At 41.7% G+C, this 26,474-nt stretch overlaps 1 protein-coding gene across 7 annotated transcripts in view; it reads left to right on the forward strand.

Moving 5' to 3' along the window:
- Window positions 1-26,474, forward strand: part of ANKRD6 (ankyrin repeat domain 6) — a 1,808,044-nt gene that overhangs the window by 1,581,648 nt on the left and 199,922 nt on the right. For all 7 annotated transcript variants that reach the window (XM_044067116.1, XM_044067125.1, XM_044067156.1 and 4 more), the window contains one exon: window positions 10,999-11,136. In XM_044067116.1, coding sequence (XP_043923051.1) covers window positions 10,999-11,136 — 138 coding nt within the window. The remainder of the gene's footprint in view (window positions 1-10,998; window positions 11,137-26,474) is intronic.

A 26,474-nucleotide genomic window follows, 5' to 3' on the forward strand; every position in this document is an offset into this window, starting at 1 on the left:
TAAACCCAAGTGCCCAGCTGGCCAGCTACTCTTATCCTGTACCCTAGCAAAAAAATGGAACTCTCTTCCCTCCAGCCTACGGACCTGCAATAACCTCAATAGCTTCAAATCTCAACTTCATTCCTACTACTTACTTAACAGGAAATGCAACTGCTCTCTTCCTCCTTTGCCTCTCAAACCCTCCTCTCTCCTTACCCCTGGCTAACCTCTCCTTACTTCTCAACCTCTCCTCTCCTAACCCACTCTTAATTATTAATTTGTTTCTTATAACAAATTACTTCCGCCAACTTCTATACTATATACTCTCTTCTTCTGAACTATTTGTTCATTCTGCTGTTTGTTTATCACATTGACATTGAATCAAACTGTTTGTGTCTTTTGTTTGATCTTTTTATTATGTACTATGTATTTTTTATACTATGTATGTTTTACTTTGATTTTAAAATGTATTTAATTAGATTTGTGGAGCTTTTCTCCCCGGGCCTCCACTGAAAACGAGCACCCTGAGCCCAGTGGACCTCCCCGGTCATCAAACTGGAAATAAATAAATAAATGTTAAACACTGACAGAAGTGGGGGGCTATGCCCCCCCACATCCCCCGTACTTTAATATACCAACTCCAAGACCGCACCACATTGGAATAAATAGCAAACTCTGATGACGGCCCACCGATTTCTTTCCTTGGGAAAGAAATTGATGTTCCCTCAGTTCGCTCTTCTGAGATTTCAAACATTTCAGTTCAATTAAATTAAATTTGGCATTTTCAGCATTCAAAATGCTGATAGGAACCCTGCATAGGTGATTAGGTGCAAATCTGTGAGACTATGATGAATACGCTATGCTCAAACACAAAAGAACTGTAAGGAATAAATAAAAGTAAATGGGTTCATGAGGTGGATAGGCTAGCTGGTTTGGTTGACATCTGCTGCTCCTTTTTAGGTGAAATATTTTTTTCCTGATATTACTATTACCTTGAATTGTATGTAATGTAATTGCCTGGCTTGTATAACTCATTTGTGCTTTATTGTCATATATTGTAGCTAAGTAGGGGAGACACCTAAACAAATACACAAATAAATGAATAAATGAACAAATATAAGGAATTTATAATCCAGTTTGCAGCATCACAGAAAAGCCTGTAACATGCATTCAAAAACCAAACCATGCTCCTCCTGTCTTAGTTCAGCTTCTAAGTTGTAGTAGCACATTGTCTGGTCGGATAATGATACAAAAGATGAAACAATGAAACTTGTTTTGTTTAGGCAGCAGCTTCATACCCACCTCCAGTGGTTACATGTGTAAACAAACAGTATATCATTCTACAACCATAGCCAATCAGCCACACAATATATCCATCCATCTCCCACCCTAGTCCCTACTCTAGTCAGACTCCTTCTTACCTTTGCCGATTTTCACAGTATGCCCAGATTTGTGACTCATATTTTTGGTCTGACAGACTGTGTTCCTCATAAAATTTGTGGTTTTCTGGCAGAATCACTGAAGATTGAAAAAAGTCACTAAGTAATACTTAAACAATGACAGACATTGGAGTTTCAGACTTTATATATCCTTCAGAAAATACATATAATAATGCAAATACTGTTATTCTAGTAACTTTCTATGTTTATAGGAGCAATATTTAAATTCTGTCCCTATTTTTGGGCCTTCTTTGTCCTCCTGGCTTTGTCCATATTTCTTGCACTGAAAGGTTGACTTGACTTTGGTATAATAAGATGTAACATTGCCTAATGCCTATGCCTACCTAAGGTACCCGTCAGTGCTGCTCTCTGTGCAGCTATATCCCCCCCTACTTCAAGTGATGCCCACCCACCGACTCCATTCTGTTCTGTGCCGTCATCACCTCTACTTTACTTAGTTTACTTTGCACTCTCTCTCCAACACAACAACAGCTAGTGCTCAGAAGATATACATTCAACCTTCAGTCTCAGTTCCTGATTCCTGAGAGGTATAAAATAGATCAGACAGACAGACAGACTACTAACTTCACTGGGTTAGTTTAGTTGTTATATGACTGAAAACTACTTATTGTACATAAGTAAAAAAATATATACAACAACAACAAGTCACTGTTAACATTTCCTTTCTTATCTTTTTTTCTTTACCTGCTGACTTGAAAATTATTGTACTTACTTGTGTCTTTCGGCTTTTCCCGGTTAGGGGTCGCCACAGCGGAACTCCCGTCCGCTAATGATTGGCAGTTGATTTTTACATACTGAGTTGGCGGCCCTAATGCACAACCTTCAACGAAGGTATGCCCATTCATGCATGTCTCCACAGTAGATGCTCTAGCTGAGAATCGAACAGGACAACGTCTTGCTGTGAGGCGACAATGCTACTGCAGCACCACCACCGCGGATGATACTTATTGTACTTACTACTTAAGTAAAAAAAGTACAACAACAACACAAGTCACTGTCAACAACATTTCCTTTCTTATCTTTTTTTCTTCTTTACCTGCTGGTGCTGGTGGAACCAGGGGAAGAAGCTGCAGCAGACGAAATACATTTTTCATGATGACTTGAGAGCTTGAGACTTGATGAGATGAAAAGAAAGATGAATAGCAGCAGTATGTTGCTGTTGTAATTCCTTCCAGTTCCAAGCCAAAGCAAGGCAAGCTAAGCAGTGAACAAAAAAAAAACACATTTTAAATTTAAAAAAAAAAAAAAATTGTCTTCTCTTCTCTCTGCTGCTGTTGCTGTAGCCAAACTGTTATCAGCTGCACCGGCTTCAAATCTCAATAATGCTGGTGCTGCTGGCCTGTCACTGGTACTTGCTCAATCAATCAAATGCTCTAAGGCAGCCCAAAGTGCTTCTTCTTTAACTTCCGTGTTGTGTTGTTACTTCTTCTGTGTTCATCTGCTCAACTTGCCAGCCCGCCCCTCTCTCTTTATAGGCTAGCATGGCTACACACTACAGGCTGAGGCCAGGCACATAGTCAACACATGCACTGCTGCTGGTCTGCTGCTGCTAAAATGCAAACAAAGTAGTAAATTACTTTGACTTGTTTATTTACATTTTAGCATCAGCAGCAGCACGTAGGGCTCATCAGTGGTCACTCAAAACACATCTCACACGTACTCTGCGCCTGTGCTGTGTGCTGTAAAACTTTTAAGTTAAGAGTGACACAGTCAGTGTAATATTATTAATCAATAACCTAGGCTGGCTAACTAAGTACCCTTAACTTTGTAAATGTGTAACCCTAACCCTGCCTGCCCCACCACCACCACAGGCACCTGGCAGTCACGAGTCAGCAACTTAGCTTAAACAGTAACTGTTAGCACTGCTTTTTTTGTTTTATTTATGCTGAAAGAGTAGAATTCCTTTCTTAGGAAAACGTAGACTTATTAATGCTATTTTAACATTTAGACTTAAAATGGAGAGAGCTATCTGTGCAGCGTGACTTAAGTTTCACAACCCTGGCATGAATGACTTCCTTATTTCCACCATAATTTAATTCACAATTCGAATTGTTTGTTCATAACTCTGCTAAAAAGCGCATAGTACTGCAAACTGCTTCTGTGTTATTTGTGTTTTCTTTTGACTCCTATGGTTGAAATTGAAATTAGTTTTATTTGCCAGTTGCACTTGCACCACCCAGTAGGGGTAGGGGTTACAGAGTTCAGAATCTGTACTGTGTACAGTACATTTGAGAATTGAGATTTGATTTGACCCACTGTCTAAGAAATACAGCAGCTGTCAGCAGCACTAGTCTCGGGCTCTCGGCACCTATTTTTTCATAATCTAAGGGAATCTCAGTCTGAACTGAGTTTAGATCACTACTAGGCAGGAAGAAAAATCAGAACTCACTCTCACGACTCGTGGGGATCACCAGGTCCAGAGCCGGTCCCGGTCTCCTGTATTTAGCTAGCACTAACACATACGCAGCATTAGTTTGCAACTGGAGAGTGGAGTGGAGAGACCTTTTAATTTTCGCTGGCAGCCTGGCAATATTTCAGAGCCTGCAGTCAAGGATTGTGCTCTGCTCTGCTCCGGGATGTCATTGTCAGAGGAGGACTCTCAGGACAGTGTACTGTCTGTGTGCACTCCTGACAACACGGTCAGGCAGGGAGCTAGTCTGGGAGCTGTAACAACGATGAGCTACTTATTATCTTCCGTAGACAGTCATCATGCATGCATTCATACCGTTTAGGCGGCTTTGAGACAAATTACATAGTGCACATGCCTTTCCTTGCCAATGCCATCCATGTTACAATTTTTACGGCCGCAGCCTGCAATCCATATTTGTTCTTGACTAGCCAGCTGCCTAGCCCAGAAGCTGATAATAAGACAAAAACAAAACTTAGGCAAAAAAAAAAAATGAAAAATGAGTGGGACTGTGATGGGGGGGGGGGGGGACTCCTATTTGTATCGGGTGAGGGATGAGGTCCTCGGGGACCATATTGTACTTGGCCTACTTAGAAGCACTTCCAAGGGAGGGATATACTAGGGACTGGGGAGGGTTACAAGTTCTCTCTTCTATATGTAAAACAAAACAGACTCTCGTGATCATGAAACAGATGTATGTATGTTTGAGTACTGTTGTTGACTCGTCTCATCTCAGACTGTATAAAAATACATACATATGCAAAAAAAAAAAAAAAAAGATTTAAAGATTTTCATATGGGTTAACTTAACTAACTTGCCTGCAGGGGATGGGGGCTGGGCAGGGGGGTATGTGTGTGTACTGTGTGTATGATAAACTGATTACATGACTGCCTGGTGATTGTATTGTTGACTTCTCACTTCCTCAGTCCTCCTCAACTGAAACACAACAGGCTGGCAGGCTGCACACGTAGCCAACGTCATTGTGCATGCCTCAGCATGATGATGTCCTGCTAAAAAAGACGGGAAAAAAAAGAAAAAAGCCTGGAAAATCGGAAATTAAGGGGTGCCACTCGGGAATCGTGGCACCTCATTATTTGGACTCCAAAACTCGGTAAAAAACGAGTAACTTGGGACAGTTGGGAGGTATGTTTTGGTATACTGGCGGAATGTTGGGCTGCCGTTGTCAGGGAATCCCTTATGAAAGAATACTATAGCAGTGAAGAGAAGGACATCTACTGTTATGATAAGATTTTAAATAACTGTACTGTCTCTGTAGCCTATATTCTCAGCGTCTTACATCTACTGGTGTCCACAGATTTAGGTGTTCCACCTATTCCATGGGTCTGCATATGAGACCACACCTTTTGAGCAACTCCTGAATGGTGTGATTGCCCAGGCAGTTTCAGTGTCATGGAGAATACTGTATGTTAAGCAGTGATGGATGACATGCCACCACCAAGGGTGATGACCAGCAGCACTGTGACTGCCAGCAATGAGTACAGCTTGTTACATACACAGATTTACTAGTGCAGCAGCTCCCATGTACAGGTTTTCATAGTCTGTCTGCATGACTGTATGTTTTAGCTGTAGTCCACAACTGTGGAGTTAGCATCTCACAGTGCAAAATATGTAATTTTCTGAAGTGTTCCATCATATTGTTTACCCACATTTATATTCATGGTCACTTTCATTTTAATCCTGCTACTTATTACTGTTATTGAACTGTCATTTGCATATTATGCAGACCATGGATTTTTTTGGGTTACCAGAGCTAAGCCCAGTATGTCTCTGAGTCACCCCCACCCTGCATGTAGTCATTCATCAGGCAAAATCACCTACTGTAGTGTGAAGAAATGTTTGTGAATCCCAGCCTTGATTGTAAAAGTAGAAACCAGTTAAATATTATACTGAATTCTGGGAGTTAGAACATCATTTCTGGCAGTCTTTGGTCATGAATAGTCCTCCATTGCCCCATCCTTTTGGAGGTAAAGGACTACCGAAGTAGAATTCTATCCCTTAAATGGAGAAATGTGGTTCAGTTGTATGAAAAAAATCATACTCCAGAATATGAGCACAAATTATTTGACAGCTGCAAGATTTTAGTCCTGTTGTATGGTACTAAGAAACACACACACAAACACACACACACACACACACACACACACACACACACACACACACACACACACACACACACACACACACACACACACACACACACACACACACACCAGAGACTGTTCATCTTCTGTGGCTACTTGTTCAAGTGCTGAACATTAGTTCTAAGCAGAAGATTGGATGAATCAAGTGGTGGAATTTTTAGTCTTTTAATTTTTTTCAGGGTCCTTGGGATGAACCAAGGAACCATGCTTTCTCTGCATTAAAGGTCCTGTAACTTGTGATTCTGAGTAGATTTTATCTTTAGATTTAATTGGCTTTGGAAATGATCTTCAGACAATTCTAGTACTAGAACTGAGTGGAAATTTTGACTGAAGCAGAACTGGACCAGAAACATAGTTTATTCTCATTGCCTCTGTGATTATGGGAGATATTGCCATCTGTAATAGGAGAAGTAGGGCAGTGAATATGTAACATATGCCAGCATAGCTAGTTGGAGTTTTATAAATAATTATATATCATCTGTATATCAAACTGATTTGTACAGATGCTTGTGTTGAAAATGTATTTGTAAAGCTGATTGTGTTAAAAATGTGCTAACAGTGGTTCCTGCTGGACAGAAAGGAAATACACCTGTATGTCAGACTGTATTGTAACTGTTGAAATGAATATATTGTAATAGAGTATACTGGAAGAGAAGAGGTTAATCTCAGTCCAGCTAACTCTGAAACATAGCCTGAAATTAAATTGCCTGGCTTAGGCCATAAAGATTGTATCTTACAGTTCTGATTGCAGCCAGAGGCAAATGTGTGTGAAAACCAGGACTAGGAATCCTACTGTATTGTCTTTAGGAGTGAACTAATTGCTACCCTGGAAGGGTGGAGGTTTTGAAATTTTTTTTATAGCTTCCAGATGCTGTAACACATCTCAGCAAAGCTGTGAATGTATGTATGGTAGCACATATGTGCTAAGTTCTGGTTCAGTTTCTAGTAAAGAGGGGTAGTGTGGGAACCAGAAGTCAGATGACCAGGTATATGTGATGCCATTCTGTAAGCCAACTCTGAAATGATGTTTTAATGCTAGATGAGACAAAAGTCTCAGAGCAGTCTGTTTCTGCAACCTGACAAAGAAGGAAGACCACTCACCCACTTCATCTTGTCATGCTTTAGTAAGTAGCTAGGGAATAGTAATTATTTAGATCAGTTAGGAAAATATAGTGAGATTAGTTAAGTAATGTTTTTCTGTATCTGTGTGAATCTGTCCATCTTAGTTATTTTTTATATTTCCTGTGTCTGAAACTCTAGTGTTTATTGTAAATATATATTTAGTATTTTCATTTTCTTTTATTATTTATTATTAAATATATTTACACTTTTCACTGTGGCTGGTCTTTTAGAGAGTATCTTTAACCTTTGAGAGTACTTATATTTATTTGGTGACAATGGCAGCTTCTGAAAGCCTTGCTGTATTGGTCAAACACTGCCATTCATATAAGCATTAATTTTGCTAAGTATAATTGGATACTCTGATAAGAGCCTTAGAGTAGCTGGCTTTGGAGTCTTCTGGTGGCAGTATTTACCTTATAGTCTGGGCAAAGGGGCATAGCTGATAAATCTCTGCCAGCCTTTCCCAATTGTCTTGTGTGTATATGTGTGTGTGAAAATCAAATTTTAAAGAGTGTGTGTGTCAGGTACTTGGAACAGTGGTTTCACAGAGAGGGTGCTGGAGGACTTGGTTTGGAACACTCAGCTGAGGACTCAACCCTACAGCTGTGTCATATTGGAGAGTCTTATTTGGGGCCTGGAGAGAGACAGAGAGAGAGAGAAAAAAAAAAAACCCAGCCCCTGGACAGAGTGTGTTCCCTGTGTGCTGTTAAGGGAAATTGTACCTGGTGCAGAGAGCTCCATCTGAAAATACTGTGTGTATCTATATTTGTTCCAAGTGAATGTCCCTCACCATTGTCAGGGGTGAGGATTAAGCCTTCTTGATTACTGGTCCAGAACAGGGACATCACAACCTCTTTACAGTTAGAGGTAGAGTTGCTGTAACACCTTTTCAAGAAGTGCTTGTTGAAAATTGTATCTGGCTTCTGGACACACAGTTTGCTAGGCTATCAAACAGCACTGTGAAGACTGGGATAATCAAATATCATATTAGTACAAATGTACTAATAATAACTAGATTATTGATGTGTCCATGTGTTTACAGTGACATCTTCCTCACCATCCTTCTAAATTTTCCATTTTTTCCAGGAATATTTATTCTATGTAGTTGGTCCTGTTTTTTAGACAGAATCTCATGTATGGCGACACACATGGCTCTGTCTGACCTGAGCTTTGTCCACCATGGCAATATTATAGACTAGCTTTTTTTTTCTTTTTCATGTAAATGTATTAATTGCAATGGCTGAATTGTATGATAACAAATTATACTTTTTGTAACCCTTTTTACCTGTGTTTGGCCACCACCGCAGTATAGTGCATCTATATAGTATTGTGTCTAATACTGGTCATAATGGCAGGAAGAGGCAGTGTTTGATGGCTGTATACGTTACACTGTATATCTTGATGTTTTTCTGGTTCTGAAATTATCAGACTGGATATTTTGTGGTGGTATTTTAAGGAGCTTTCTTTCAGCCTTCCATTTCTGGTGGGATAAGTCCATTGTGGCTGGATTGTGCTTGCATGTATTGTAGCTGCAACAAATCACTGCCCATGGGCTGTATCTCATTTATTCAAAAATATTGCAAGTCAGATTTCTTAGAATGTGAGTTATGTAACCCAAACAACAAACACTGCATAAAAAGCAGATTTCAGACATCTTCAATTGCACATTTTTGTAAATTGTATGTGTACTCTTACTTTCATTGCTGACTAGTTGGCTTCTATTGTGTGGCTAGTAATAAGTGTGTGTGTGGGGGGACGGGACATATTTGACTTATAATATACAAGGTCTTTCTCTACTTCCTTTCAGTTTAAGGAGTGTGAGTCCATCAAAGAAGACTCTTCATGTTTTTTTTCTTTTTGAAGCCACATAGGAAATGGGGAAAATATCCTGAACCAGCTTAGCTCAATATTGGGAATAAGGAAGGGCTGATCTACTGACTATTAAGTCATAACTTTCTTGTTATAAACCTTTGAGGTCTGGATCCTCTGATGATGGGTGGCCATAAAGGATTTGGAAGCAGTAGGATGGAGCTGACATCCTTGAACCTACAAGTCCGAGGGTAGTCATCCATCTCTGGTCTCCCTTGAATTCTGCTTATGCTTCTCCTATTTTTCTTCTTAAACGTGACATCTGTGTAGCTAACAAACAAGTCAAAGGGCAAAGCAAGCCGATATAAAATGGCTACTAGTTTATTTTTGTTAATGTAGGCCAGGATGGCCTTAAATTTATCCCTTTTAATCTTGGGGAGTGAATCCCCAAGAATTCCACAGTTACTGATGTTGTGAGCTAACCCCAAACAGTAAATACACTGATCATGGAAAGCTTTATAAGAAATCTGATGCCTGTTTCTTCCCAAGATTAACAGTGGGTAAACATCCCCTTCCTGTCCATGCTAGAAATACACTTCACAGCTGTATACATTGTTTTTTGACTACCCACAATGACAAAACAATATATACAGAAAAATGAAACAGAAGGGTGTACTTATCTATTCTGTTCTGTGGTGAAAGCCTAAACCGATAGACTCATGAGTGGACTATCTGTACCAAATAACACATTTTACATCAGTGAGTGCAGCAAGAATTAATTTAAGATCTGCAGATGGACATCACCTTTATACCAAGTCTGTGAAGGCATCTGTGGTAAATCAATGTTAGCCCAACTAAGCAGGGAGGAAAGGTTCACAGCTCTGAAAATGTGGCTGGATGTCAGACCTGGGGCAAGTTTCCACAAAGGTATAACTGTAGTAAAGATCCGTACAAGGAGCATTTACTATTACGGTGATTTGGTTGCATGTAGGTGCTTTGTATTGTTGTTGGTGTTTACTGAAGTGGCTGTTACATGTGGTCTTCAATAAGTTATTGCATGTTCTTTTACAGTGAAACATTACTTTGTATAATTGTCATTTCTCTGTAGTTATGCATATGCTGCCTTTGTATGGAACTTTTCTTCTCAGGCTTCTACTGAAAATGAACTTTGCCTGGTTGGACAACTCATTCAACAAAATATAAAAAAGTGCTGCTGGTCTCTCATTACTGACACTTTACTACTTGTTTGTCACTGACTTCTCATGTGACATTCCATCACCAACAGTTAACCTTAACTTACTGCCATATAACCAGTTTCCTGTCTACCTCACCACTTTCAATGCCAGCCCATAGCCAAGATCACCCATGAGGTGCAGTGTTAAAGGTTTTACTGAGGTCCATATGCACCGTATCCAGTAATGTCTTCATGTTGATGTTGGTAGTTAACCAGGTATATTAATGTATCAAGACTTTTGCAGCATTCACTTTGCATTCATTAACTTCTCTGGTAAACTCTGTATATATCTGTAACTTTTCCAAGGTACAAGATGAGGCTAGTTGACCAACTTACAGTTACCTGCCTTCTTCTTGGGCCCTTATTTGTGTAGAGTAGCCACTGCTGCCATTCTCCCTGTACTTTGGGATTCTTTCTGTTTTATATGAGAGCCTGTGCAGTTCAGTCAATGGTTACCACTCTGTCTTCATATTCTGTCATTACCTAGGGGGGGTGTCACCTGTCTGGCTTTTTATACCATAGCCTTCTGAAGTCCACTGAGCTTTTTCTCTGCTTTGATGAATTCATTTCCTATTCATAATCCACGTCTGACTATCTGTGTATATACATGTGATTTAAATGAAATGTATATACACAGCTCGTCAGACATGGATTATGAATTGGAAATGAATTCATAATCCATGTTTGACCATCTGTGTATATACATTTCTGTGTACATATGTGATTTAAATAAAATGTAATCATTCGGTCCACAGCAGTTGTTTAAGGAAGAACCTAAATAATACACTAGAAACATTAATAATTGTAATGCAATTTTCTTTTCAGGGTAGTGTGTCAGCAGCAGATGACACCCACAGTAGTGAACAAATACCTCATAGGAGAGGGAATTTCAGGGATGAACATAGCTCAAGTACACCTGAGGAAAAACCTAGAAAGGAGAGGAAGAAAAAACGTCAGGCAAAGGTAATGTCACTTTACATTTTTCACTTACATTTATGAGTCTGAGGCTGCTGTAACCTCAGACTATGATAGGGACAGGTTTTTTTAAAGGATAAGTACAATGACGCCATATGTATAGCTTCCATTTAACAGAATGTAGAAACATCTTTTGACTGCGCTAGTGTAGACTAAAGCAGATGTATAAGTGTCACAGTTCATGCTGGAGGTGTTATTGGAGAGAGGCTGTTTTATATTGCTTCTCTAGAAACCTAAGTCTGTACTGTTGTTCTTAAAACATGTGTTGTGCTTTTGACCAGGTAATGGCATCTAAGAGCTTACTACTTCTGTCATGGTACTATGGACTCAACTAACAGAAAGATAAGCAAGCAATTCACTTTTGTAACACAAGATGTCCTTCTATTCTGATGTTGCGGTATTCATAACAGTAGGGAGATGCTGCTTGTAGCATCACCGTCCGACCAGTATACCAAAGTCTTAGTCCAGGAGGGTACGTGTGACGTCAGTTACCAGGGCCATAAACCGACATTAGGTATAAAAGTGACGTCTGCATGTACCCTCATCAGAATGTTTCTGCCACAGTGATTATCGGACGCTCGTTTGCCAGTTCCACTTCTGCATCACGCTTCTTCAGATGACTGCATTCCAGAGCTTTAAAGACCAAACAACTGTTTTTGACCATTACAGATAAGTGCCTGGTGGGGTTTTCTTACTTATTTTTCTTAATGTTTAGACTTACATGTCAGCTAGGAAAGGGAAGTGTGCTTGTTGGAAACAGATTCCTCACAAGGACACACACACGATAAGTGTGTTTTTTTGTCTAGGCATGGCCCACGACCATACATCCTGTTCAGTTTGTAAGTCATCCATCCCCAAGACCCTACGTAGCCAATTAGCAGCTTCAAATCTTTATCTTGAGAACCAAAGACTCAGACGCTTGACATTAGGCATGAAGGAAGAGTAGGCCCTTCTGATGAGCCGCCTTGGAAGAAGGCGAAAAAAGTTAGGTCCGAATCCCAGGCTGCACCTCAGGCATCCAAATAGGCTGTAGAGGCGATTGAAGACCCAGAGTCCATTCAGATGACGGTTACCAAAGCAGGCCCAGGAACCTTAATGGAAGCCAGGGTGCGGGATACCGAAGGTATGTCCACTGAGGTAATTCAGCCATCAGAGTCTGATGGCAGAGGGGAACCACAGCTTGTGTTCTCGGAAGCCTCTGCTCCTCCTGTTCATGCTAGGCCAATGTCTACTTCTCTTCTGACTGCTTCTACAACCTCCTTGAAAAGGAAACAGAAATCCAAGCATTCTGAATTCCCACAGATACCTGGCTGGGAATCCTTCTCTCAAAGCATGTTTCAGACATTACAGTCACAGCAACTTCCTCCTACTCTCACTCCTCAACCAATCCATGTGACTGAGGAAGAATACTCATCTTGTGAGAAGTCCTTCTCCTATGAAATTCAAATTGAATCCCCCAAGGAATTCATTACTCCAGAAGAAGAGGACTCTTTCTCCTGAATCCCCAGGAGAAGAATTCAGCTTTGGGGATACCATCTCCCTTATGAGGGAACATTTTAAGTGGCAGGCCTCTGAGGTTTCAGAATTCAAGACAAGGTACTTTGACCTTTTGCAAGTGGAACAGCCATCTCCCTCTGCTGTGCCTCCCTTACTGCCTGCTTTTCAGGATGCCTTGCTAGCTGCTTCACAGTCGTTAGACTCTCAACCCCCAGCAGCTAAACAACCTGATCATTTTTACAGGGTTCCCCAAGATACACAGTTTCTCCAGAAGAACCCTCCTGCAGTGCCAGCTGTTATATCTGTTTTTGCTGACAGGACATCCAGACAACTACCTTCTATGTCTCTTTATCCAATTGATAAAGACAGTAAATTTATAGACAGGACAGGTAAAAAGGTATATACATCCTCTACTCTGGCTATTAGGGCCCTAAACTACCAAAACCACATGGCAAGGTATGTTCTTGACACCATTTGAAAAGCTTCCACCCTTCTGTCTAAGGTTCAGGATTCCCGTAACAGTGCACAACTAAATTCACTTTTCTGCACAGCATCCCAAGTGACCAGGCACTCCATTAAGTGCAGCTATGATGCTGTGGAGGCTGCATCCAAAGCTGCTGCTTCTGGATCAGTGCTCCATCGTTACACCTGGGTATGACTACAGCCCCTCCCCATGGATGTTTAAACTAAACGTCTGGATGCACCCTTAGACAATAAGGCCCTCTTCGGACAAGCTTCTGCTGAGCTTCTCAAATCGCTCCAAGAGAAGGGTAAAGAGTTACAGAATCTCAAACACCTGCTGGTGTCCCCTATTTCTAGATATGATAGGAACTATCCTCAGAAAACCTCCTTTGTAAGAAGGCAATCCTTTCACTTAGCACCACAATCAAAGGGACGTAGACAGCCGAGAAAGACTTCTACTCCCAGATCTCCCTCCAGATACTCTACCACACCTTTTTGGAGCCAGCCTGACCAACCCAGGCCTTCTCCACTATGACTCACCCCTTCTGCATCCAGACACCCCCTTATCCCTTCATCTCACCCTCTCCCTTCCCTCCTGGCAGAGAATAACAACAGAACAATGGGTCCTCTCCATTATCCAGAGAGGATATTACATGACTTGCTGGATGCTCCCACCTTTCCAAGGGATTCCTCAACCACCAAAAAAAATAAATCCATCTGTTCCCACCCATCATTCATCAACTTCTTAATCAAAGCACCATAGAACCAGTGCCCTCCCCTCAAAGGAACACAGGCTTTTATTCCACAATATCCCTAGTGTCAAGGAAAGAGGGTCCTTGGAGACCGTGGATCTATCGTTTCTCAATCTCTTCCTCCATGTACCCGGTTTCAAAATGATCACCTTACCTCTTCTCTTGCCTCTAATCCCCACCCCCCAGGCATTCATGGTAGCTCTAGATCTCAAGATGCCTACTTTCACATCCCCATTCATCTGGACTACATGAAATTCCTCAGATTTTTCAGTAGGTTCCTGTCATTTTCAATTCTCTGCATTGCCTTTTGGTCTAGCCACTGCCCCAACAGTGTTTACAAAGTGTCTAGCCCCCTTCATTGCCCACTGCAGGACCCAGGGTATACAAATATACCCATACCTAGACGACCTACTCATCCTGCATCAAGACCAACAACTACTTCTCCTTCATCTACAACAGGTGTCGAACACCCTGTCTCTTCTGGGGTTCACAATAAACGTAGAGAAATCTCACCTGACTCCATCACAGGGCATGATTTTCCTGGGGTGCAGACTCTGCACAGACTGCATGAAGGCCTTCATCCTAGCACAAAGGATTCAGGAACTCTGTCTGTACCTCAACCAGTCCCTTAACAAAACCACCCTGACAGTTTGGGAATTCCTGAGACTGTTAGGTCACATGGCATCCCTTATACCCATGCTGCCTTTGGCAAGGCTCCACATGCACAAAACTTATGGACTCAACATTCACAACCCTTGGACTCCCCACTTCCACTTCTCCTATGCCTAAAAAAGGAGGTCCACTGGTGGATATCTGCAATGCAGACCAGTCCGGGCACTGACCTTCAAGTACCAGCACCACTACAACAGTTATCCACAGATGCATCAGATCTGGGCTGGGGTGCAGTGTTACAAACAAATCAACAACACCTTTCAGTACAAGGAAAATGGTCTACTCTAAGAGTAAAAGACCACATCAGCATCAAGGAGATGAGACCCCTGCTATTAGCCCTTCTAACATTCTAGCCCTCTATCCTACCAGGAACCCTAAAAGTAATCACAGACAATATGACTATCCTGTGGTACATAAACAAACAAGGGGGGAGCCAGGTCCTTCCCATTGTGCAGCCTGGCCATCCAGATTTGGAATCTAGTGTCTTCCTTCAGGGTCCACTTATTAGCCATGTATATTCTCTCAGAACAGAATGTTATGGCAGACACACTCAGCAGAACCTCAGCCCCCTCTCACGAATGGATGCTTCAGAGAGAGGTTTTCCTAGATTTGATACACAGGTGGGGTATTCCTCAAGCAGACCTATTTGCCTCCCCAGTCAATAGGCAGATGCCCAACTTCTGCACAAGGAACCCACATCCACAAGCTTGGAAGGTGGATGCCTTCTCCTTTTCATGGGGGGGGGGTGTACCTGTATGCCTTTCCCCCCTTCACTCTAATCCAGAAAGCCCTCCTAAAAATTCAGAAGGACAAACCAAAAATCCTACTGGTGAACCCCTATTGGCCAAGAGAGCATTGGTTTCCCCTCCTATTTTCTCTAGCCAAGGGCAATCACCACATGTTACCCCACCGTCTAGACCTACTCGCACAGAACAAGGGGTCCCTGCTACACCCACAGGTAAACAACCTAACATTGACCTTATGGGTGATAGAATTCTGATCCCTTACAGACACCTTTATTCAGAGGACGTACTCAATGTTCTACAGGAGGCAATAAAACCTAGTACTAGGAGAAACTATTTAGCTAAATGGATTAGATTCTCCATCCGGTGTCATAGGAAAAACCAGGACCCCCTAACTATATCCATTTCAGGGGTCCTATCCTACGTGTTTGAGCTACTCCAAACAGGACTAACATATTCCTCAGTCAAAGTCCATTTAGCTGTCATTTCTGCCTGTCTACCCATTTCACCACCTCTGGCATCCAGACTGGAAGTCAAACTTTTTCTAAAGGGAGTCCTCCATATCAAACCCCCACGGAAACCCATCCCTCTACCGTGGGGCCCAAACTATGTATTAGAAAAACTAACCTTGCCCTCCTTTGAGCCAGCACATTCTGTTCCCTTGAAACTTTGCACATTGAAAACAGTTCTGCTAGTTCCCCTCACGTCCGCAAGGAGGGTTTCAGAGATCCAAGCCCTTTTGGCCAAATCCCCCCTACCTTGTTTTCCACAAGGACAGAGCTGTCCTCAGGGCCAGCCCTTCATTCATACCCAAGGTAGTTAATGAACTCTCGTTGAACCAATCCATTAACCTACCTGTTTTCTATCCTCATCCACAAAATGTCTCAGAAAGGACCCTACATTCCCTGGATGTAGACATACAACTTCGATACAACTTAGACAAAACCAAAGAGATCAGGAAGTTGGATCAGTTATTTATTTCCTTCCATCTCAGAGCTCTAGGGAAAGCTGTATCTAAGCAGACCATTGCCTCCTGGATCTCAAAGTCCATTTCCTTGTGCTACTCCTACCATGGGAAATCCTTACAAGGCAATATTAAACCCCACTCCAGCAGAGCAACTGCTTCCTCTACTGCCTTCATCAAAGGCATAGACTCCTATTCTATTTTAGAAGCAGCTACTTGGACCTCAGTACACACCTTCACCAAACACTGCAAGCTGGACAAAGCATCCCGTGCTAGAGCAGGGTTTGCCTGGACTATCCTACCGGGTCTCCTTGACCACAGGAACCCTGCCTCTTCCCAGTTTCATACTTAAAGCTCTCCCTACTGTTATGAATACTGCAACATCAGAATAGAAGGACATAGAATAGTTGTGTAAGAACTTACCATAACTTTAGATGTTCTTCTCTTCTACATTGCAGTATTCAGTCCCACCCTCCTACCCCCTGTCTCTTTCTAACTACTATCCCAGGTATCTCCTGATGGCACATTGCCATCATCCCCCTGGTCTCTACCAACACAGCCATCCTACTGCTGTGGGACTGGCTTACACGTAAGTCTAAGGGTCTCAGATTAGGACCCTCCTGGACAAACCTCATAGGCACTACTGTATGCGGCAAAACAATTCTGATGAAGGTATGTGCAGACATCACTTTTATACCTAACGTTGGTTTATGGCCCTGGTAACCAACGTCACACATACCCTCCTGGACTACGACTTTGGTATACTGGCCAGGCGGTAGCACTGCAAGCAGCATCTCCCTACTGTTATGAATACTGCAACATAGAAGAGAAGGACATCTAAGGTTATGGTGAGTTCTTACACAACTATTCTTTCAGGGTGCTCCTAGGAGAGAGAATTACAATGTTTGGATGAGAAGATCAACAAAAGGTTGGGGGATAAACTTCTTGTGGTTTACAAAAAGGGCACCTCCTTGAAAGGCCTACTGGAGAGGAAAAAGTTAAAGGCAGGCCTAGGTGGAACTTTTAAATGTGGGAGGTGTGGACAATGCCCCTATATATTGGACACTGATTCCATTAGAGTCAGGAACTATGGTAAAATTACTATTAATAGGAAGTGTTACTGTTACACCAAGGGAGTGGTATATATTGCAACCTGTATGGTATGTGAGGGGTACAATGTGGGGAAGACAGTCAGAGCCCTCAGACAAAGAATATATTAACACAACTATGATATACTAAAAAATAAAGAAACCAATACTTTATTTAAGCATATAAAGGTACACCCGAAACATTATTTTAAATTTATTGTACTTGAACAAGTAGACCTGGGTCCATGAGGTGGGCCTGATGATGACTTCCTTGAATATTTAGAGCTCAAGTGGCAGATTAAATTAAATGCATGTCAACCACCTGGGCTCAATGACAAGTTATCCATTAGTTCTGTAGTAAAACTAAAATCTGCTTTTTTTATGTCATTGTATTCAAGATCTGTCTTTTAAATCATACTTCAATACAAAACAACCTGTATTCAAACTGGAACCTTAGTTTGAGAGACAGCCTTCCAAAACTATCTTCAAGTTATAGAGCTGAGTATATTTTGTGTGTTATTCTGTATTATAGAGCTAAATTGTCTGCTTGATATCTGTGTCTTACTGCTCTGCAAATCTATAGAAAACAGTATATATATTTTTTATAATTTGCACATTCCTTACATCTGTGTTGAAACTGCTCCCCACCCCCTCATTTCCTGCCTTGTCTTTCAGCTGATATAATTTAGCTAGTGCTGTGTCTCCTTTTAATTAACAACCTGTATTCAAACTGGAACCTTAGTTTGAGAGACAGCCTTACAGAACTATCTTCAAGTTATAGAGCTGAGTATATTTTCTGTGTTATTCTGTATTATAGAGCTAAATTGTCTGCTTGATATCTGTGTCTTACTGCTCTGCAAATCTATAGAAAACAGTATATATTTTTTTTATAATTTGCACATTCCTTACATCTGTGTTGAAACTGCTCCCCCACCCCCCTCATTTCCTGCCTTGTCTTTCAGCTGATATAATTTAGCTAGTGCTGTGTCTCCTTTTAGGTTCATAGGTTCATAGGTTCATACTAGGCTATCTGCCCTAGGGCATTTAAAAGCCTAGCCAGAGTGTGTGTGGCTTTCACCACCCCTTAGGATGAGAATACTATACCCATTATTTTGCTGTGCCTCTGTCCAGCAGTGATACAGAGATGATTCCCGGGGTAAACCTACGATCTCCCATCCACTCGTCAAGATTTCTCTTGAACAGAGTCAGTGAGGGGCTCTGCCTCACATGGACTGGGATTCTGTTACATAGTGTAGGGAGTCTCTGGGTGATTAATCTGTCCCTCCAGTACGTCCTATTTATATCCGTGTTGAGGTTTAAGTCTCTTGCTCTCGTGGCTCTGGTGGATTTGGATTTTTTGAGGTGGAGCATGTCCATTAATTCCGGGTTGGACATTTCCTTGTATGTCAGCCACAGATCACCTCTGAGCAGACGGTATGCGACTGAATAGAGCTGGAGTTTCTTCAGTCGGGCATCGTATGACATATGTTTGAGCCCCTTTATCCTTTTGGTGAGGAACTTTTGGGGTCTTTCCAACTGCTGCAGGTGTCGGGTAAGGTACATTCAAACGGGCGTTGTACTCAATCATTGGTCTGATAAGTGAAGAGTACAGGGGTACAATGACCTCTCCTGATCTGGATGTGAATCCCTTCATGATCAGGTGGGCAATGTAGAAGGTCTTCCTAACCACTTTGGCAATGTGAGGCAAGATTATGAAACTTGTCGGGGCTGAAAAATTTTTCCTGTTTTGGTTTACCCCATGTTAATGGGTTCTTGCCCCCCAAAAAGGGTTTAACTAAATTTTTTGGGCTTTAGCAAAGGCCCTCCCGGACCAATTTTTTGAGATTTTCTAAATGTTTTTGAGGAAGGGTTAAAGGCCCCATTTAAAACACCTGCTTTGCTTCAATCTATGTTGCCTCCTTTCAGAAAATTGGGAAAAGGGCCCATTTAGCCTGGGACTGACGCAAAGTTTTCATCCCACCCCAACTCAAACCCTTTTTGGAGCCATTTTCCAACCCACTTTCCATAGGGGTTTCTCTGTTTGCCCCTTTCTATATCCCATTATTTTTCCCTTGCAGGTAAAAAGGCTGGGCTCCTTACTCAAGGTATTACTGTTTGGAGTCACCATTCAAGGGAATTCCCCAAAAAAAGGGGGTTACCCATTCTTTCAATTCTTTTTTTAAAGACCATATGCCCTCCCCAAAGGCAAAAAGGCTTTTATTCCTTTTTCCCAGGGCCCGGAAAGAGGGCCTTGGGAGGGGGACCACGTTCTCCCTTCTTTTCCATTCCAGAAACTAAATTAACACAGCCTTATTTGGGGTTTAGCCTCATGAGTTTTGTACCCAGCCGGGCCCCTTCCCATTATTTAATAAAAATTTTAAAATTCCTTAGTTTAGGGGTTCCGCATTTTCAATTTGAGGGGTTTTTTCGGGTTACGTTTAAAGAGCTATTCTCTTGAACTGGGTCTATGCTCTCAAACCCATAGAAAACGTTATTTTTTTTAAAAACACATTCCTTCTCTTTTAAACGGTCCCCCCCCCTCTTTCCCGGGTTTCTTCAGCTGAAAATTTACCTGGCTTCCCAAATTAAAACCCGGGGTCAAACGGGAACCAGTTGAGAAAGGCCTTAAAAACCTACCAAAAGGGATAAGGATTTTTTCTTTTTTCTTAAAAAAAAAATTGCGTTTGAATCTGGCTTAGGTCCAAATCTTAAAACCCATTTTTTTTTAAGGCACTTTCCAAAACTTTTGGAAACTTCCCCCCCCCCCTTTTTCCCCCTTTTTCCCCTTTCCTAAAAACCCATGGGGGTTTTCCCCTTTAATCGGGCCATGGCAATTTCAATTCCCAGCCCATTAAAAGTTACCACAGTTTTCACAGTTTGGATATTATAAAATTTCCCCTTTTCCCAGATAAAGAAGGGTTTTGTTTACCACTCGTGTTCTTTAAACCCCTCATTGACTCTCTAACATTTACCTTCCCAAAAGGAACCCTTTTAAATTAATCCCAGTCCTTTTAAAACCGGGGAGAGGCCCTTTTCCCCTTTTGTGCCCTGGTCGGATTTAAATTAGTGCCCTTTTCGGGTTTCCCTTATTTGCCAAATTCCCTCAAAACAGATTTATGAAAACTGAGCCTTCACCCCTCAGAATATTTTTGAGTTTTCCTTTTGAAACTGTTTTAACGCATGCTTCACCCGGGTCCAACTTTCTGCACCTTCAAATTCCAAGATAGACAGTTTTTTTTTTAGAAAGGCTTTTTCATATCTGTGTCAGGTCTTAAAAAACTTTAATTATTTTTTTAATTTCCTTCCTTACCGTTTAAATGTCCCCCCCCTCTTTCCCTGCCTTTCCCGAATAATTTAGCTAGTCTGTGCTTTTTTAATTTAAAAACCTGATTAAAAGGGAAACCTTAGTTTAAAAGGGTTCCGCTATTTTCAATTTCTGGATTTTTTGGTTACCTTTTAAAGAGTTTTCCCTTTGTTCTGGCCTTACTGCCTGAAAACCCAAGGGAAAAATATAATTAAATCCACCCTTTCATCGAAAACTTTTCCCCCCCCATTTCCCCCTTGTCTTTCGCTGTATTTTTTAAGCTGGGTTTCCCTTTTTCAAGGCTTTTTTTTTCCCGGGGGGTTCGCCCTGCAAAAACCTCAAAAGGCCTTTCACCTTAGAAAATATAAATTTTCTGTCCTCCCAGCTTAAAAAAGATTTTGGGGAATTTCCTAACTTTTAGGTTTCTCTTAACCCCAGCTTTTGGCGGCTCACATGAAAAAACTTTAATAAACCCCCTTTTAATTTCCCCACTTCCATTTTTCCTTTGGTTTAAAGGGGTCCGTGGTTTGATAAATGGGTGACCTTGTCCAAACTACTTTTCCCCGATGCACAGATCCTGGCAGTTTACAAATAACACCCTTCAGTACAAGGAAAATGTTTACTTTATAAAGGAACTGTCAAGGCCCGTGTCTATCCCTTCAATTTGCTCAATTTTTCCGGAAATAAAGTATAAAAGACATTGATTTGTTATAAAAAACAAGGGGCTCCTTCCCATTTGAGGGGCAAGAGGAACTTTTCCTTTTCAGGGCCCCTTATTCCTTATTTCCCTTGAAAAATTTTGGCAATAGGCCCTTTCCCCCAAATGGATTTTTTTGGGGTTTTCCTAATTTTCCCCAGTTATCCTTTCAGAGACCTTTTGTTTTCTATGGAGTGAATTTGGACAATTTTCTCAATTTGGGTGTGCTTTTTCAGGGGGACTTTGCTTTCTTATCTAATCCAAGCCCTCTAATTGGGCCCAAACCATTTGAACCCTCTTGTGACATATGGGTTTCTCTCTTATTTTCTTACCCAAAGGGGGAATTCCATTTTTTAAAAGGTCTGAACTCCACCAACAAGGGCCTAAATTTTTTTAAAAATCCCATTAAAGGGGTTTTCACCCTTAAGATTTTCGAGGAGTACTCATGTTAGGGGCTTTAAAACCTTTCCCCAAGTTTTTAAACAAGGTGATTTCAAGCTTATAAAAAAATTTTAGGACCCTATTTTTTTTATTTCCTTCCTTCTTTACATCCAAAGGCTAACTTTTTCCCAGCAAAGTTTTTAGTTCCTTTTGTTTACCACACCACCGGTCCCAGATAATTAAAAAACCTTTTCAAAGGAAACCTTTATTTAAACCCACAAAACCCACCCTTCAGGGGGGGCCCCAAATTTTTTTGGTTATTCTTATTTGAGCTAAATTTTTGCTTGAATCTTGCTTACGTCTAAAAATCTTGCGAAAATTTTTTAAATTTTCAACCTTTTGGGAAATCCCCCCCCCCTTTTCCGCCTTTTTTTTTCAGCGTTAATTTACAGTGTTGCCCCTGATACACAGGTGGGGTATTCCACAAGCAGACCTGTTTGTCTCCCCAGTTAACAGGCAGATTCCCAACTTTTGCACAAGGAACCCACATCCACAAGCTTGGAAAGTGGACGTCTTCTCCTTTTCATGGGGGGGGGGGGTGTACCTGTACGCCTTCCCACTTCACTCTAATCCAGAAAGCCCTCCTAGAAATTCAGAAGGACAAACCAATAATCCTACTGGTGACCCCCTTTGGCCACGACAGCATTGGTTTTCCCCTCCTATTTTCTCCAGCTAGGGGCAATCACCAGAGGTTACCCCACCATCTAGACCTACTCACACAGAACAAGGGGTCCCTGCTACACCCACAGGTAAACAACCTAACATTGACCTTATGGGTGATAGAATTCTGATCCCTTACAGACACCTTTATTCAGAGGACGTACTCAATGTTCTACAGGAGGCAATAAAACCTAGTACTAGGAGAAACTATTTAGCTAAATGGATTAGATTCTCCAACCGGTGTCGTAGGAAAAATCAGGACCCCCTAACTATATCCATTTCAAGGGTCCTATCCTACGTGTTTGAGCTACTCCAAACAGGACTAACATATTCCTCAGTCAAAGTCCATTTAGCTGTCATTTCTGCCTGTCTACCCATTTCACCACCTCTGGCATCCAGACTGGAAGTCAAACTTTTTCTAAAGGGAGTCCTCCATATCAAACCCCCACGGAAACCCATCCCTCTACCGTGGGGCCCAAACTATGTATTAGAAAAACTAACCTTGCCCTCCTTTGAGCCAGCACATTCTGTTCCCTTGAAACTTTGCACATTGAAAACAGTTCTGCTAGTTCCCCAGGTCCGCAAGGAGGGTTTCAGAGATCCAAGCCCTTTTGGCCAAATCCCCCCTACCTTGTTTTCCACAAGGACAGAGCTGTCCTCAGGGCCAGCCCTTCATTCATACCCAAGGTAGTTAATGAACTCTCGTTGAACCAATCCATTAACCTACCTGTTTTCTATCCTCATCCACAAAATGTCTCAGAAAGGACCCTACATTCCCTGGATGTAGACATACAACTTCGATACAACTTAGACAAAACCAAAGAGATCAGGAAGTTGGATCAGTTATTTATTTCCTTCCATCTCAGAGCTCTAGGGAAAGCTGTATCTAAGCAGACCATTGCCTCCTGGATCTCGAAGTCCATTTCCTTGTGCTACTCCTACCATGGGAAATCCTTACAAGGCAATATTAAACCCCACTCCAGCAGAGCAACTGCTTCCTCTACTGCTTTCATCAAAGGCATAGACTCCTATTCTATTTTAGAAGCAGCTACTTGGACCTCAGTACACACCTTCACCAAACACTACAAGCTGGACAAAGCATCCCGTGCTAGAGCAGGGTTTGCCTGGACTATCCTACCGGGTCTCCTTGACCACAGGAACCCTGCCTCTTCCCAGTTTCATACTTAAAGCTCTCCCTACTGTTATGAATACTGCAACATCAGAATAGAAGGACATAGAATAGTTGTGTAAGAACTTACCATAACTTTAGATGTTCTTCTCTTCTACATTGCAGTATTCAGTCCCACCCTCCTACCCCCTGTCTCTTTCTAACTACTATCCCAGGTATCTCCTGATGGCACATTGCCATCATCCCCCTGGTCTCTACCAACACAGCCATCCTACTGCTGTGGGACTGGCTTACACGTAAGTCTAAGGGTCTCAGATTAGGACCCTCCTGGACAAACCTCATAGGCACTACTGTATGCGGCAAAACAATTCTGATGAAGGTATGTGCAGACATCACTTTTATACATAATGTTGGTTTATGGCCCTGGTAACCAACGTCACACATACCCTCCTGGACTACGACTTTGGTATACTGGCCAGGCGGTAGCACTGCAAGCAGCATCTCCCTACTGTTATGAATACTGCAACATAGAAGAGAAGGACATCTAAGGTTATGGTGAGTTCTTACACAACTATTCTTTCAGGGTGCTCCTAGGAGAGAGAATTACAATGTTTGGATGAGAAGATCAACAAAAGATTGGGGGATAAACTTCTTGTGGTTTACAAAAAGGGCACCTCCTTGAAAGGCCTACTGGAGAGGAAAAAGTTAAAGGCAGGCCTAGGTGGAACTTTTAAATGTGGGAGATGTGGACAATGCCCCTATATATTGGACACTGATTCCATTAGAGTCAGGAACTATGGTAAAATTACTATTAATAGGAAGTGTTACTGTTACACCAAGGGAGTGGTATATATTGCAACCTGTATGGTATGTGAGGGGTACAATGTGGGGAAGACAGTCAGAGCCCTCAGACAAAGAATATATCAACACAACTATGATATACTAAAAAATAAAGAAACCAATACTTTATTTAAGCATATAAAGGTACACCCGAAACATTATTTTAAATTTATTGTACTTGAACAAGTAGACCTGGGTCCATGAGGTGGGCCTGATGATGACTTCCTTGAATATTTAGAGCTCAAGTGGCAGATTAAATTAAATGCATGTCAACCACCTGGGCTCAATGACAAGTTATCCATTAGTTCTGTAGTAAAACTAAAATCTGCTTTTTTTATGTCATTGTATTCAAGATCTGTCTTTTAAATCATACTTCAATACAAAACAACCTGTATTCAAACTGGAACCTTAGTTTGAGAGACAGCCTTACAGAACTATCTTCAAGTTATAGAGCTGAGTATATTTTGTGTGTTATTCTGTATTATAGAGCTAAATTGTCTGCTTGATATCTGTGTCTTACTGCTCTGCAAATCTATAGAAAACAGTATATATATATTTTTATAATTTGCACATTCCTTACATCTGTGTTGAAACTGCTCCCCACCCCCTCATTTCCTGCCTTGTCTTTCAGCTGATATAATTTAGCTAGTGCTGTGTCTCCTTTTAATTAACAACCTGTATTCAAACTGGAACCTTAGTTTGAGAGACAGCCTTACAGAACTATCTTCAAGTTATAGAGCTGAGTATATTTTCTGTGTTATTCTGTATTATAGAGCTAAATTGTCTGCTTGATATCTGTGTCTTACTGCTCTGCAAATCTATAGAAAACAGTATATATATATTTTTATAATTTGCACATTCCTTACATCTGTGTTGAAACTGCTCCCCCACCCCCCTCATTTCCTGCCTTGTCTTTCAGCTGATATAATTTAGCTAGTGCTGTGTCTCCTTTTAGGTTCATAGGTTCATACTAGGCTATCTGCCCTAGGGCATTTAAAAGCCTAGCCAGAGTGTGTGTGGCTTTCACCACCCCTTAGGATGAGAATACTATACCCAATAGTTTGCTGTGCCTCTGTCCAGCAGTGATACAGAGATGATTCCCGGGGTAAACCTATGATCTCCCATCCACTCGTCAAGATTTCTCTTGAACAGAGTCAGTGAGGGGCTCTGCCTCACATGGACTGGGATTCTGTTCCATAGTGTAGGGAGTCTCTGGGTGATGAATCTGTCCCTCCAGTACGTCCTATTTATATCCGTGTTGAGGTTTAAGTCTCTTGCTCTCGTGGCTCTGGTGGATTTGGATTTTTGAGGTGGAGCATGTCCATTAATTCGGGTTGGACATGGCCTTGTATGTCAGGCACAGATCACCTCTGAGCAGACGGTATGCACTGAATAGAGCTGGAGTTTCTTCAGTCGGGCATCGTATGACATATGTTTGAGCCCCTTTATCCTTTTGGTGAGGAACTTTTGGGGTCTTTCCAACTGCTGCAGGTGTCGGGTAAGGTACATTCCAAACGGGCGTTGTACTCAATCATTGGTCTGATAAGTGAAGAGTACAGGGGTACAATGACCTCTCCTGATCTGGATGTGAATCCCTTCATGATCAGGTGGGCAATGTAGAAGGTCTTCCTAACCACTTTGGCAATGTGAGTGTCAAAAGAGAGGTTACTGTCAACTTGGGTCCCCAGGTCCCTGATAACTTCTTCCATGTTTAATGGATTACCACCTATGTGGTAATTAGGGGTTACCTTGTTTTTCCCAAAGGGTATGACTATACATTTTTTGGCATTTAGCTTAAGGCCATGGCTCTGGCACCAGTTATCCATTTCTATGAGACCTTTCTGGAGGATGTCTGTGTCTGATGGAGTGTTAATTATGGTGCCCAGTTTGCAGTCATCTGCAAATTTTCTCTGCCACAATCCCCCTATGTTTGCCTGCACTTCAGAAAAATAAATGCCGAACAAGAGGGGGCCCAGGACTGAGCCCTGTGGGACACATCCCGTGACCGGCTTAGAGTCTGACATGGCACCAGCAACTCTAACCCTGTGTGTTCTGTCCTTGAGCCAGTTTGCAACCC

This window comes from Protopterus annectens, chromosome 1.part0 (genome assembly GCF_019279795.1).
Source record: "Protopterus annectens isolate FY-2018-M chromosome 1.part0, PAN1.0, whole genome shotgun sequence".
Taxonomy (NCBI): Eukaryota; Metazoa; Chordata; order Ceratodontiformes; family Protopteridae; genus Protopterus; species Protopterus annectens.